This window comes from Parasteatoda tepidariorum, chromosome 9 (assembly GCF_043381705.1).
Source record: "Parasteatoda tepidariorum isolate YZ-2023 chromosome 9, CAS_Ptep_4.0, whole genome shotgun sequence".
Lineage (NCBI taxonomy): Eukaryota > Metazoa > Arthropoda > Arachnida > Araneae > Theridiidae > Parasteatoda > Parasteatoda tepidariorum.
In genome coordinates, this window is record NC_092212.1 from 13,644,904 (window position 1) to 13,659,157 (window position 14,254).

General features: G+C 30.8%; 1 protein-coding gene and 2 long non-coding RNA genes across 7 annotated transcripts in view; 1 reads left to right on the forward strand and 2 right to left on the reverse strand.

The window, feature by feature from the left end:
- LOC107444429 (mismatch repair endonuclease PMS2) overlaps window positions 1-7,912 on the forward strand; it is a 41,672-nt gene extending 33,760 nt beyond the window's left edge. For all 5 annotated transcript variants that reach the window (XM_043050210.2, XM_043050209.2, XM_043050208.2 and 2 more), the window contains 6 exons: window positions 684-814; window positions 930-1,099; window positions 2,978-3,015; window positions 6,259-6,363; window positions 6,486-6,521; window positions 7,754-7,912. In XM_043050210.2, the coding sequence (XP_042906144.1) occupies window positions 684-814; window positions 930-1,099; window positions 2,978-3,015; window positions 6,259-6,363; window positions 6,486-6,521; window positions 7,754-7,819 (546 nt within the window). In that variant the 3' untranslated portion in view covers window positions 7,820-7,912. The remainder of the gene's footprint in view (window positions 1-683; window positions 815-929; window positions 1,100-2,977; window positions 3,016-6,258; window positions 6,364-6,485; window positions 6,522-7,753) is intronic.
- A 1,261-nt stretch (window positions 7,913-9,173) lies between these two features.
- On the reverse strand, window positions 9,174-11,847 carry LOC122270911 (uncharacterized). The gene is made up of 3 exons (XR_011637844.1): window positions 11,690-11,847; window positions 11,142-11,590; window positions 9,174-9,525 (listed from the first exon to the last, which is right to left on the reverse strand). It is a non-coding gene; the product is annotated as an uncharacterized lncRNA (long non-coding RNA).
- Window positions 11,848-12,047: 200 nt separating this feature from the next.
- Window positions 12,048-13,352, reverse strand: LOC122270912 (uncharacterized). The gene is made up of 4 exons (XR_006226053.2): window positions 13,065-13,352; window positions 12,789-12,965; window positions 12,240-12,416; window positions 12,048-12,139 (listed from the first exon to the last, which is right to left on the reverse strand). It is a non-coding gene; the product is annotated as an uncharacterized lncRNA (long non-coding RNA).
- Window positions 13,353-14,254: the final 902 nt, after the last annotated feature.

The window sequence follows — 14,254 nt, forward strand, 5'->3', positions numbered from 1 at the left end:
GCCATATTTTTTTTTTTTTTTTTAGATCTTCCTTCCATTCTTCAACTGTCTTTTTTTCTACTTTTTAAATTTTATTTTTTTATTAGAAATTCTCTATGGGACCCTAGATCAGAGAATGAAGCGGCCTACTATGTTATGTGGCCTACTAAAATGTTTATTCCATTATCATTTAGCCATTTTTGGTTTGTCTTAAAATGTGAGGACTAGCATTTTGAAAAGCAAGGTGAGGCATTTCCATTGTAGTAAGTAAGGAGAGATTTTTGAAAATTGTTCAGAATTCCAATGATTATTTTTTCATGCAAAAGCAATATATTCTATAATTTTCTAAGAAACGGAGAGCTCCTCCACACTCCACATCCTGGTCTTCTTTAAACCCTTTGTTATTTTTTAGATGTTTTTTCATTTAAAAAATTGTAGCTCTGCTTTTTTTAGTCATTTCTATTAGTTTTCAGACATCATGAATACACTCGGTTATAACAGTTTCAAGTTTCTCTTTCTTGCCTATACATAATTCTTCACTCAAATCAAATTTTTAAAATGAAAAAAAAAAAACTTTGGAAGTCTCAATTTCTCAATTATTTTTTCATTAAACTGAATTAGCAATCTGTATTATTTGAATTTATGTTTTTTTTTTAAAGTTTAAAAAATTCATTAGTTAAATTATTGTCCTATCTGTATTACAGTTTAATCTAGGTTTCATCATCACACGCTTGCTAGATGATCTCTTCATAATTGATCAGCATGCCACTGATGAAAAGTATAATTTTGAACAGCTTCAAAAAGAAACCATTTTAGAAACACAGCAATTATTTCAGTATGTGCTATTTTTTTAAAAAAATTTTCCTACAAATATTTTATTTTTAAAATTATACTTATAATAGTAGAACTGTCAATGGAAATTCAATTGATACATGTTTTCATAATTTTAGACCTCAACCTTTGAATCTGTCTGCTGTATCTGAAGCTATTTTACTGGATAACCTAAATGTTTTTGAAAAGAATGGGTTTAAATTTGAAATAAATGAAGAAAATCCAACAGGGGAAAAAGTACAAATGGTATCTGTACCAGTTAGTCAGAGTTGGAAATTTGGAAAAGAAGGTATTTCAACTTTTTATTTTAACATTATAGTGCTGTTTATATAAAGTTGTCACAGTTAGCTTTAAAACACTTTGCTGTAAAATCAATGAAATGTTGACAAATATTTCATCACATCATCTCTTCTGAATCATGGTGGCTCAAGGGATAGAATGCTCACCTCCAAATAAGGTGAACCAGTTTCGAATCCCAGCTATGGCTGGTCGATACGAATTCCGCACCCAGCTCACACCGACCACAGTGCTGACATTAAATACCCTCAATTGTAGATGGATCAGAGTCCCCTTGCTGTGGGGCTAATCGTGGGAAGTTTTAGTGGTTTTCCTCTCCATGAAACGCAAATACGGGTTAGTTCCATCAAAAGGTCCTCCACAAAGCAAAATTTCTCCTTATACTTAAACCAGGTGTTCCTTTGTCTTCTGAATTGGGTTCAAAATTACAAAGCTATGGAGTTGAACCTTAATAGTCGTAACCAAAATTGAGTCAGCTGTTCAATGTCAGCTATAAATTTAGAAAATCGCCTCTTCTATGCACTTTTTGAAAATGAGATGAAACAACACACAAATAAAGGTACAGAAATGGACATACTATAGTTTTGGTTCTATAAGCAAGAACCGTTCTCAGTGTCAAAACACCAAATGACACTAGAGAAGTAAAGAGACAAACACCTGCAAAGTGGTTTATCAACAAAGACTCTAGTTGAGACAAAATAATGAAAGAAAAGAGATAAGAAACAAGTGTGGGTGTTTTCTGAGACATAATAAGGTAGGTTATCTGAGACGTCATAAAGAGAAAGAATTACTAAAATAGAAATGAGACAAACTTACCCAATAAAAAGGCCTGCTTATACCAAAATATCCCAAAAGGGGGACGTATATTTTATTTTAGATTACGAGGCATTTGGCTAGACCTTCAGAGAGTCATTGTTACTCTTACCATTTCTTCACTTTCACATTCAGAGCACAAATGTACCCTCAAATTTTGGGCTTAAAGAGCATGCAAGATGCGTCCAAAATCGGGATATTTATGGATCGTCCATCGCCCTACATAGTTGAAATTCTAATCATAGGTTTGAGTGTTTTTCTGCTATTATCTTTCAACTCTGGTCTTTGTCTTCTGTGCTTGATTTCTGGGAGTCATTCCATACTTTGAAAAATTCTAATAAATTAGTTAGTGATTTTTCTACTATCTCCCAGTATTAATAAGTGAGTGTAATGATATGTGAAGTGGTCTGTGTCACACAAAACTCTATATTACCCAAAGCCTTATGTTTCAAAGTTTGTACTATAAAGATGGTCAACTGAACTATGTATTTTGCAGCTTAAAATTTAATTTAATTTTTCTTACTCAAATAATCTTCCCTTAGTTCAAAGTCTCAATATCCTTTCTCAGTCTAGATAATATTTTATCAGATTCTGATGCTATGTATCTAATATGACACTTATGTTTTTTTGTGAAAATAAATAAATGAATTATATATATTTTTTAAAAAACATAATTTTAAAAAGTAATAGAAATTTTAAAAATTAAGTCTATAATTTCTGTCTTATCCTATTTGAGTCATTATTATCTGTTTTAAATGTTTAAACACAAAAGTTAATTTAACTATCACCAAATTTTAAAGTTGTAACAATGTTAAAAAGAATTATCTTCAGCATTATTGCGAAGATAAGAGTAAAGAATTTAAATTTTAAAAAATGTACTAAATGTACAGAAAAGGAAATCTATTTTTAATTTTTCTGTTTTATTTTGTTGATTATTTTAATGTGTTATATTACTATTATGATATCTAACTATTATTATATTTTTTATTTATATGTTAACTATTAGTTATTTATCACTATTTTAATGCGTTACATAAATTTTCTTATTTTTTTGTAGATGTTGATGAATTGATATTTATGCTTACGGATAATCCAGTATGTATTTATGTTTTTTCTCTGAAATTTTCTGATTTGTTTATCAATAATCTGAAAATGTTATTCAAATCTATAGTCTACTAATTTTATGACAGGAAATTTTAAAAAAGTATATTTAGAACAGTGGAATGTAAGGAATTTAAAAAATACTGGAATACTCTTCGTCATCCAATATCAGCAATCGTCTCTAATCTATTTGACTAACTACCATCACAAAGTCATTTACACCTCTTCTTGAAGTAGAAAAAAATAAATTTAATGAAAAAACTTTAATGAATTATTAAGCTCCTTTCTAGATTAATAGTAGTAGTAGTTGTATTACTTAATTTAGATTACACTAGAGCTGCATAATAAGCTATTGGGGGCAATTTGGGAAACATCCCTAAAGATGATCCGAAGACATTCCATCACAGTCTTGGTCCTCTGCAGAGGAGATATCTCCTCCGTTTTAGCCAGATGACCTGCATGTTAAGTCGAGAACTTCACAGTGGAACAGTTACTGCACACCCTTAGTCTCTTCACGGGCTGATCAAAGTGGCCATCCACCTGCTGAAAATATATTATCAAAATAAGTTTTATTCTGTTAATTATCTTCTTTGTGAGCATTTGAAAGGGATTACTGCTGCTTTAAGCCTCGTGTATAATTTTTAGTTTAAAGTTTTTCAATACTAAAATTTACTTTATTATTTTTTTATTTATTCAGAGCTCAATATTTTCTAACCCTTTAATGGTCGCATAATTTTAAAGAAAATAGTCATAAATGTACCTATTTGTAATTCAAGAAAATTAAATAAATCTAAGTGTATCTACAATATATGTTTTAATTTCCGGGATAATTTTTAGCTTGAAATGATGATGAGTGCTGACATCCTAGCTGACATCCTATCCTTGCCCTAGTTTAAAATAAGCTTATTATGTCTAAACACATTACAAGTAGTCTGGTACTGTCATCTGGTGTATAGATTGAGATAAAAACATGATCATTGACATAAAAAACAAATTCTTTTTATATTTTAAGCGCTTGTTACTTTTGAACACTCCGACTCGGAAATATTACGAGCACATGAAATAGTGGCGAAAATTACTACGGTCAATTTGATGGGGGCGAGAAGGAAAGGGTTAATTATTTAGAGAATTCAATATAACTATTTAAAATAAAATAAATATTCATTACTTATCAAAATGCTAAGTTTAAAAAAAAATTTTAATGTTAAAACATTTTCATATTCAATTTTCTTAATGCCCATCAATATTGAAAGAAGTATTTATTATAAAATGAAAATTTTGTTCAAAGCATAGTCATGTAACTATATAAATCCCATACTTTTTGCTAGTTACGTTTCATTGTAGAGAATGTTTTGAAATTTATGAAGAAGTAATTTTTAAAAAATACAGGTTTTTAATAAATAGTAGAGTAGTGTCGGGTACCCCCGCCCACTGTAAATTTCATATGTATAGAATATTTCTTCAAGTCAATGATTCATTGGACATTAATTGTTATATTAAAAAAAGATTATTTTCAAAGTTTCAAGTATTTATGCAGCTGGTAACATGGTAAACAATAGTTTTGAAAATATGTTGAATACAGTAGTCATGAAATTAAGAAAAATCGGTTGAATGTTGTGATAAAAATGATAAATGAGGTTTATCTATTGTCAATACATTGGTCATTTTCATTTACACCTGAAAAAACAGTCAAAAAACATAATTTTTGTAACTGGGCGGGGCTACCCGACACATTTTGAAAAGAGCTGAAAAACATGTTTTTTTAAATTTCTATTTTTTTAAGTTTAACTATTCTTTTTTTTTGTTTATTCTTTTTGCATTATTTAATTAGATGATAAAACAATAGAAACATACAAAAATATTGATTATTTCTCAATATTATACAGAAATATAAGCAATACTCCTTAAGTGGGCGGGGCTACCTGACTCTCCCCTACTCTTATTTATTGATTCACATAGTTTACCGTGTAGGGTTATGTATAGAATAGCATATCATGTAAATTGACTTTGTGGCTTTGCTGTCTTTTACACACTCTTTTGTAGAAGTTTTCATTGACCTCTTTTGTGAAAATGTGGCTAATTTTTAATGATAACAGCATTCAATAGGGCTGAAAATTAAAGGTAATCTGTTGGTCCAAGACTCCTAAATTCTGACTCAGACCAAAATAATTATCAGCCGTCTTCTGCAATCAATGTAAAGGGATATTGTGCTGTTTTACTTTATTAAATGTTTGTTTTATGTTTTGGTCTGTATTTTTTGTCACAAAATAGCATACTTTATTATAGTTTTGACTTCACAAATTCTGTGTATTGTAATTTTTCTTTTAAATTCTCTTCGTTAACTTTTCTTTTTAGAAAATCTTAACAGAGACAAGTAGATGGAGCAGTGAAAATGTGCATGTGCTAATAATATTTTTTGTTTCAAGTCATTTGGACCAGTGGCTAAATTTTCTTGTCTTCTAATCCTGGTTCAACTTCCTTTTATAAAGAATACAAAATTTGGGACTCATTGGCATAAACCTGAAGTTTAAAAAAGTAATAATAATAGTTGCAGAGAAAAATTCATGCAATATTTAATTACTTTATCTGTGTAGCCAATTCTTTAAAAGTGAGATTATATTTTAGTGAGACAAAATTTTAAAAAGTGAGATTATATGACTAGGGAATGATTTTACAATGCTCAACAATGAAAGCATGTTGTTGCTTGGAGTCTGGTCAGATTTAAGAATCTGGTTGACATTCAAAAATTCATATACAAAAAGGAGAAGATGAATGAAATTCTTCACATATGAGTCCCAAACACTCCAATATGTGTTCAGATGAAGTCTGGTGTTGGTGTCACTTGTGGTAAAGTGATATGTTTTTATACCCTCTGAAAAACGTAAACTCTTTAAGTGGCCACTAGCAAGCTGCGAGGTGGTGGTACCGATTTTTTTATTATAAAAAAGGGTCAAGGCTTGACCTATTAGCTTGATACTAATGGAAAGCATGTTCTTTCATGTAGTGCTTCTTTTTCAATTATCTAAACTGTTAGCTGTTTTACTGCCTATTTTTTCCTTTGGCAATCCTTTGTTGTACAAATAGTGCAAAATTCAAATATCCTGTAAGTTTTATGACATTTGTTATGGCTTATAAATCTTATCTAAAATTTTCATATTTATTTCAGTTTTATATGATTCAATGATTGTTTTACAATACTAGCAAACTATAGCCATGTAAAACTTTGTGTGTTTTTAGATTCGAATGGTTCGTCCTTCTCGTGTCAATCAAATGTTTGCATCTAGAGCTTGCAGGAAATCAGTCATGATTGGAACTGCACTAACTTCAGCAATGATGAAAAAAGTTAATATTTTTCCTGTTCGCATTTTTTATTATTTTATTTTTAATACGTTTAATGTTTACTATAAATATTACATTTTTATCTCTTGCTCTTTGTATTTATCTGACTTTTATTTTCTCCATAGCTTGTCACACATATGGGAGAAATTGAACAACCATGGGTAAGTTTTTCTATAATCCTTCCCTCTTTGCAAATTGCCTATATTCCAAATATGCGGAGTGATAGAAAGTTTTTGAAAAATGTGTGTAAGTTTTAGTTCGTAATTCAAAAGCAATGTGAGATTGCTACTGCCAAGATTTTGATTTTTATGTATGGAACTAAATAATAAGTCTTGGTAACCTGACCAGGATAAGTAAAAGAAGAAATAAGTGCTTCCCCAGACTCCCACACTCCTAAATTATAGTTGAACATGGGATAAGGCAATTTTCTCCGTTAAGCCTAATTTCATTTAAGAATTCATGCATCATTACTACAATTAAATATGCTGAAATTTATAGTTTTGTAATAAAATGTTTATGTAATTTAAGAAAACAATTGCAAAATTCACCCAAAGTATACAAAATACTATTTTTCACACCCCAAACTGCAAATCTGCACCCACATAAACCAATAATCATTCCATTCTTTTCCCCACTTTGTCAAAATATAAATGAGCACCTGGAAGTTAATAATTCGCGAGCCCAATCCTCACAAAAAAGCCAAACACGTACAGCTGTTTACTTGTTTAAATATCCAGGATGATATTTAAAAAAATACTCGGAAAATGCATGAAGATAAACTATCTCTGAAACATTATTCGAAATTATAACGAACATCGAGCACCGTCTAACGTTGAAATAAAATGTTCCAAACTGAAATCACACATAATAATGGGCTGCTGGTTTTGGAAAGGCTCATGTCATATATAATACCATAGGCTGTGAAGAGAGAACCACTTCATCACAGATTTCTTATCACAGTTCTGAAGAAGTTAATACTTTAAAAAACAAAAGCTGAAATATGTAATTAAGAAAAAAATATTTGCTATTGATAATATACTATAACTAATCCACATTGAAAATAGTAAATTGTAGATAATTTTAGAATAACTAACACATTTTTCTACGCTTAAAAAGTGGCACAACTAAGAAGGTGGTAAAAAAAAAGGAAAATTTTTATTATACCGGTAATAAAAATTTATATGTTATTTTTACTAATTAATAAAAATCCAATCCATATTAATTGCATATTGTGTAAATAACATAATGTAAGGAAATATTTTGGTTGGCATATTAAACAGAAGATTTTATGGACAAAATTTCCCATACTTGTGATTCTTGGGAAGTAAATGTTATATGTTTTTTTGTCATTTTATTTTTTATTACTCATTTTATTTATTTGATTTTTTTTCAGAATTGTCCTCATGGTAGACCAACAATGAGACATTTATTTAATTTAAGACTTTTAAATCCATTGTAATTTTTAAAAAAATCTGTCTGTTACACAATTTTATTTCTTGTAGATTATCATTTTGTAAAAATCATCGACTTTTAATAAAAGATTATAATTATCTTTTTAAGTATTTTATTGTTTCTGTGATTTCATCAATGCTCTCTAGCGGTTTTATGAGTGAACATGATGTCTTACATCACATTGATTAACTGATTATTTCTTGACTTTTCTTCACTTCCATCCTGGAGGCGAATCTGCAAAAGACGAAAACATTACAGTTTATAACTTGAAATTGCTTATTTCCATATTTTTCTTCTTTTCAAGGTGGTTTACTTCTTATGATATGCCCCTCTTAATTCCTCTTTTCTCTTATCCCCTCGTGAGATTAAAATCCCAAAAGTCAACCTTTAGACATTGAAGCCTTTTTTTCCTCTTTAATCCCTACCAAAGAGAAATAAAAATGCTGCGCATTACACACCATCAAAGTTGAATACAACTTTGATTGAATGCAAGTAATATTAATAAATCTTATATTACCTAGAAAAAAACATTGCCTCTGTTATGTTGGTATGTTTAAATTATTTCTGTTAATTAGTTATGGGCACAATTGTCTTTTTTTTTTTTGGGGCACCGCGTTTAAATTTAATAATCTCACTCTGTATTTTAATTCCTTTTTACTTTCATCAACAACCCCATCTGTGTTTTTCCTTCACCCCTACTTGAAAATGGATTGCTTCACAGGTGTGAAGAGTTGAGCGATAGTAGCGCCTCCTTTGGCGCGGATGAATACACGAACGAAAAAAGAGCGGCAAATTCGTTTTTTAGGCATTCCCTGTTCTGACGAGCCTTGGTGAAGGTAGTGAAAATCTGCGGGAGTGGCCGGCCTCGAGCGTAATTAGCCATGCTCGCCTCCAAGGATAAGTCTTTCTATATTTTCTTTAAAATTTTATGTGCCCATTTAAAATCTAAATTTATATTTATGATGTTTTTTTTAAATGATAATTTTTTAAGAAATCAGTTGAACTGATATGGAAGTTGTATAGCAGTAAACTAACATTGTAACCTAACTTGGCTGATGATTAAGTTCTTTGAAATAAACATGTTAATCAAGATTTTCTGATTTGGATATGAATCCTTTAATTTTAAATTAGCTTTCTCTTTCAGCTAATTACATTGTATTTTCTTGTTATGTCTGATAGCGATATTAATTTAGTGGAGGAAATTAGTAACAAACACAATGCATATATCTTTCCTGATTCCTTAAATCTAATTTTGTCTATTCAAAAAAAAACTTAAGATATAACACCTCTATCTGTAAATTCTCTTCATTTCACTTCCTTTCAAGGTGGTTTACTTCTTATGATGTGCCCCTCTTAATTCGTCTTTTCTCTCATTCCCTCGTAAGATTAAAATCCTAAAAGTAAACCTTTAGACAATGAAGCCTTTTTTCCTCTTTAATCCCTACCAAAGAGAAATAAAAATGCTGCGCATTACACACCATCAAAGTTAAAGAATACAACTTTGATTGAATGCAAGTAATATAAATAAATCTTATATTACCTAGAAAAAAACATTGCTTCTATCTGTAAATTGTCTTCATTTCACTTCCTTTCAAGGTGGTTTACTTCTTATGATATGCCCCTCTTAATTCCTCTTTTCTCTTACTCCCTCGGAGGATGAAATTCCTAAAAGTCAACCTTTAGTCATTGAAGCCTTTTTTTCCTCTTTAATCCCTACCAAAGAGAAATAAAAATGCTGCGCATTACACACCATCAAAGTTAAAGAATACAACTTTGATTGAATGCAAGTAATATAAATAAATCTTATATTACCTAGAAAAAACATTGCCTCTATCTGTAAATTCTCTTCATTTTTCTTCCTTTCAAAGTGGTTTATGTTAGACTACGAATTTCAATGAACAAGGTTCGAGTAAGAGTCAGAGATCACGAGTTCGAAAAACCTCTGAAAGAGGGAGTTCGAACATTTAAAAATAATTTAACGACAGAATTTGCATAGTATTAATTTTGAGTGTGTAAGTACCCCCATTATGCAACTGTTATTTTGTATATATATAACAAATCAAGATTTTATTTGGAGTTTTGTTTCTTTTGATTTTCATGACTGTATGTATTGAATTCGTTACCTCATGTTATGGAGAGGATTGCTTCTCTTTTATGATGCTTAAGTTAAGTTATGATTTTTCTTGCTTAATAAAATTTCTGATCAGTTAAAAGATGACTTTTTCATTATGCTTACTAAGCATTTTCCACAACGCACTGAATTCTGCCAGCAAGGTTATGGGCCATGCCTGCCCAGCTTAGTTAAGCTTTTGTCGTCTTTGGAAGCAAGTTTATTATAACGCTACTGGGGCCGTTTAGATAGATTGGACATGGCCGAAAATGACAGCAGCTCCATATTGGGATTTCCAAAGCTAAATAGTTTCAATTACAGTAGCTGGAAAGTTAATATGAAAGTGTTACTCATCTATAAAGGATCTTGGGAATTTGTTGGTGGTACAGAGAGGCCATTACCAACTGATGCAACAGACAGAGACCTACGCTCTTGTGAACTGCGAAAAGCAAGAAGTTATTCTACTATATTCCAAGGAATTGAAGAGCAGTTTCAACCGCTGATATCCGACACCGAGGATGGAAAGACAGCGTGGACTATTTTAAAAGATAACTTTGAACCTACCTCCCGATCACGGTTAGCCGGACTTATTGATGAATTATTTGAAATGAAGTTTGATCCGGAGAAGGAGACTATTGGAATTTTCTGCAAGTTAGTTAAAGAAAAAAAGAAACAGATCCATGATGCAGGTTTTGAAATGCCAAAAAAGCTCACATGTTTCCAATTAATTAGAAGATTGCCAGCAGATTATGACAACTTAGTTCAAATGCTTTATCGACTAGAGGATAAAGATTTTTCGATTTCTAATGTTGAAAAGGAGCTCCTAATCGAATCTGGAAGGATACAACAAAAGCAGAAAGATAGAGGAGAGGACATAGTCGCCGATGCTTATACTACTTCATCTACTAGAAAGCAAGCCTATCGGAAGTTGCATGGAAATAAAAGCAGTGGTCGCGTCCTGGGCAGTGATACAAAAACAACAATGATGTGTCCCTACTGCAACAAGAAAGGTCTTCTTATGATATGCCCCTCTTAATTCCTCTTTTCTCTTATTCCCTCGTAATATTGAAATCCTAAAAGTCAACCTTTAGACAACGAAGACTTTTTTCCTCTTTAATCCCTACCAAAGAGAAATAAAAATGCTGCGCATTACACACCATCAAAGTTAAAGAATACAACTTTGATTGAATGCAAGTAATATAAATAAATCTTATATTACCTAGAAAAAACATTGCTTCTATCAGTAAATCCTCTTCATTTCACTTCCTTTCAAGGTGGTTTACTTCTTATGATATGCCCCTCTTAATTCCTCTTTTCTCTTACTCCCTCGGAGGATGAAATTCCTAAAAGTCAACCTTTAGACATTGAAGCCTTTTTTTCCTTTTTAATCCCTACCAAAGGGAAATAAAAATGCTGCGCATTACACACCATCAAAGTTAAAGAATACAACTTTGATTGAATGCAAGTAATATAAATAAATCCTATATTACATAGAAGAAACATTGCCACAATATGTAAAATCTCTTCATTTTTCTTCCTTTCAAGGTCTTCTTTTTCTACTTCTTATGATATGCCCGTTTTAATTCCTCTTTTCTTTTATTCCCTCGTAATATTAAAATCCTCAAAGTCAACCTTTAGACAACGAAGCCTTTTTTTCCTCTTTAGTCCCTACCAAAGAGAAATAAAAATGCTGCGCATTACACACCATCAAAGTTAAAGAATACAACTTTGATTGAATGTAAGTCATATAAATAAATCTTATATTACCTAGAAGAAACATTGCCACAATATGTAAAATCTCTTCATTTTTCTTCCTTTCAAGGTCTTCTTTTTCTACTTCTTATGATATGCCCGTTTTAATTTCTCTTTTCTCTTATTCCCTCGTAATATTAAAATCCTCAAAGTCAAACTTTAGACAACGAATCCTTTTTTCCTCTTTAACCCCTACCAAAGAGAAATAAAAATGCTGCGCATTACACACCATCAAAGTTTAAGAATACAACTTTGATTGAATGCAAGTAATATAAATAAATCTTATATTACCTAGAAGAAACATTGCCACAATATGTAAAATCTTTTCATTTTTCTTCCTTTCAAGGTCTTTTTCTACTTCTTATGATATGCCCGTTTTAATTCCTCTTTACTCTTATTCCCTCGTAATATTAAAATCCTCAAAGTCAACCTTTAGACAACGAATCCTTTTTTCCTCTTTAACCCCTACCAAAGAGAAATAAAAATGCTGCGCATTACACACCATCAAAGTTAAAGAATACAACTTTAAATTGAATGTAAGTAATATAAATAAATCTTATATTACCTAGAAGAAACATTGCCACAATATGTAAAATCTCTTCATTTTTCTTCCTTTCAAGGTCTTCTTTTTCTACTTCTTATGATATGCCCGTTTTAATTCCTCTTTTCTCTTATTCCCTCGTAATATTAAAATCCTCAAAGTCAACCTTTAGACAACGAAGCCTTTTTTCCTCTTTAGTCCCTACCAAAGAGAAATAAAAATGCTGCGCATTATACACCATCAAAGTTAGAGAATACAACTTTGATTGAATGCAAGTAATATAAAAAAAATCTTAAATTATATAGACAAAACATTGCCACAATCTGAAAAATCTCTTCATTTTTTTTCCTTTCATGGTGCGGTTTACTTCTTATGATATGCCCCTCTTAATCCATCTCTTCTCTCCTTCCCTCGGAGGATGAAATTCCTAAAAGTCAACCTTTAGACATTGAAGAATTTTTTTCTCTTTAATCCCTACCAAAGAGAAATAAAAATGCTGCACATTACACACCATCAAAGTTAAAGAATACAACTTTTATTGAATGCAAGTAATATAAATAAATCTTATATTACCTAGAAGAAACATTGCCACAATATGTAAAATCTCTTCATTTTTCTTCGTTTCAAGGTCTTCTTTTTCTACTTCTTATGATATGCCCGTTTTAATTCCTCTTTTCTCTTATTCCCTCGTAATATTAAAATCCTCAAAGTCAACCTTTAGACAACGAATCCTTTTTTCCTCTTTAACCCCTACCAAAGAGAAATTAAAATGCTGCGCATTACACACCATCAAAGTTAAAGAATACAACTTTGATTGAATGCAAGTAATATAAATAAATCTTATATTACCTAGAAGAAACATTGCCACAATATGTAAAATCTCTTCATTTTTCTTCCTTTCAAGGTCTTCTTTTTCTACTTCTTATGATATGCCCGTTTTAATTCCTCTTTTCTCTTATTCCCTCGTAATATTAAGATCCTAAAAGTCAACCTTTAGACAACGAAGCCTTTTTTTCCTCTTTAGTCCATACCAAAGAGAAATAAAAATGCTGTGCATTACACACCATCAAAGTTAGAGAATACAACTTTGATTGAATGCAAGTAATATAAAAAAAATCTTAAATTATATAGACAAAACATTGCCACAATCTGTAAGATCTCTTCATTTTTCTTCCTTTCATGGTGGTTTACTTCTTATGATATGCCCTTCTTAATCCTTCTTTTCTCTCCTTCCCTCGGAGGATGAAATTCCTAAAAGTCAACCTTTAGTCATTGAAGCCTTTTTTTCCTGTTTAATCCCTACCAAAGAGAAATAAAAATGCTGCGCATTACACACCTTCAAAGTTAAAGAATAAAACTTTGATTGAATGCAAGTAATATAAATGATTCTTATATTACCTAGAAAAAACATTGCCTCTATCTGTAGATTCTCTTTATGTTTCTTCCTTTCAAGGTGGTTTACTTCTTATGATATGCCCCTCTTAATTCCTCTTTTCTCTTAATTCCTCTTTTCTCTTACTCCCTCGGAGGATGAAATTCCTAAAAGTCAACCTTTAGACAACGAAGCCATTTTTTCCTCTTTAGTCCCTACCAAAGAGAAATAAAAATGCTGTGCATTACACACCATCAAAGTTAGAGAATACAACTTTGATTGAATGCAAGTAATATAAATAAATCTTATATTACCTAGAAAAAACATTGCTTCTATCAGTAAATCCTCTTCATTTCACTTCCTTTCAAGGTGGTTTACTTCTTATGATATGCCCCTCTTAATTCCTCTTTTCTCTTACTCCCTCGGAGGATGAAATTCGTAAAAGTCAACCTTTAGACATTGAAGACTTTTTTTCCTCTGTAATCCCTACTAAAGAGAAATAAAAATATGCTGCGCATTACACACCATCAAAGTTAAAGAATACAACTTTTATTGAATGCAAGTAATATAAATAAATCTTATATTACCTAATATTAATCTTATATTAATAACTGAAATAACTTAGATTGAATGCAAGTTCCATAAATAAAGTTTATATTAAAAATAA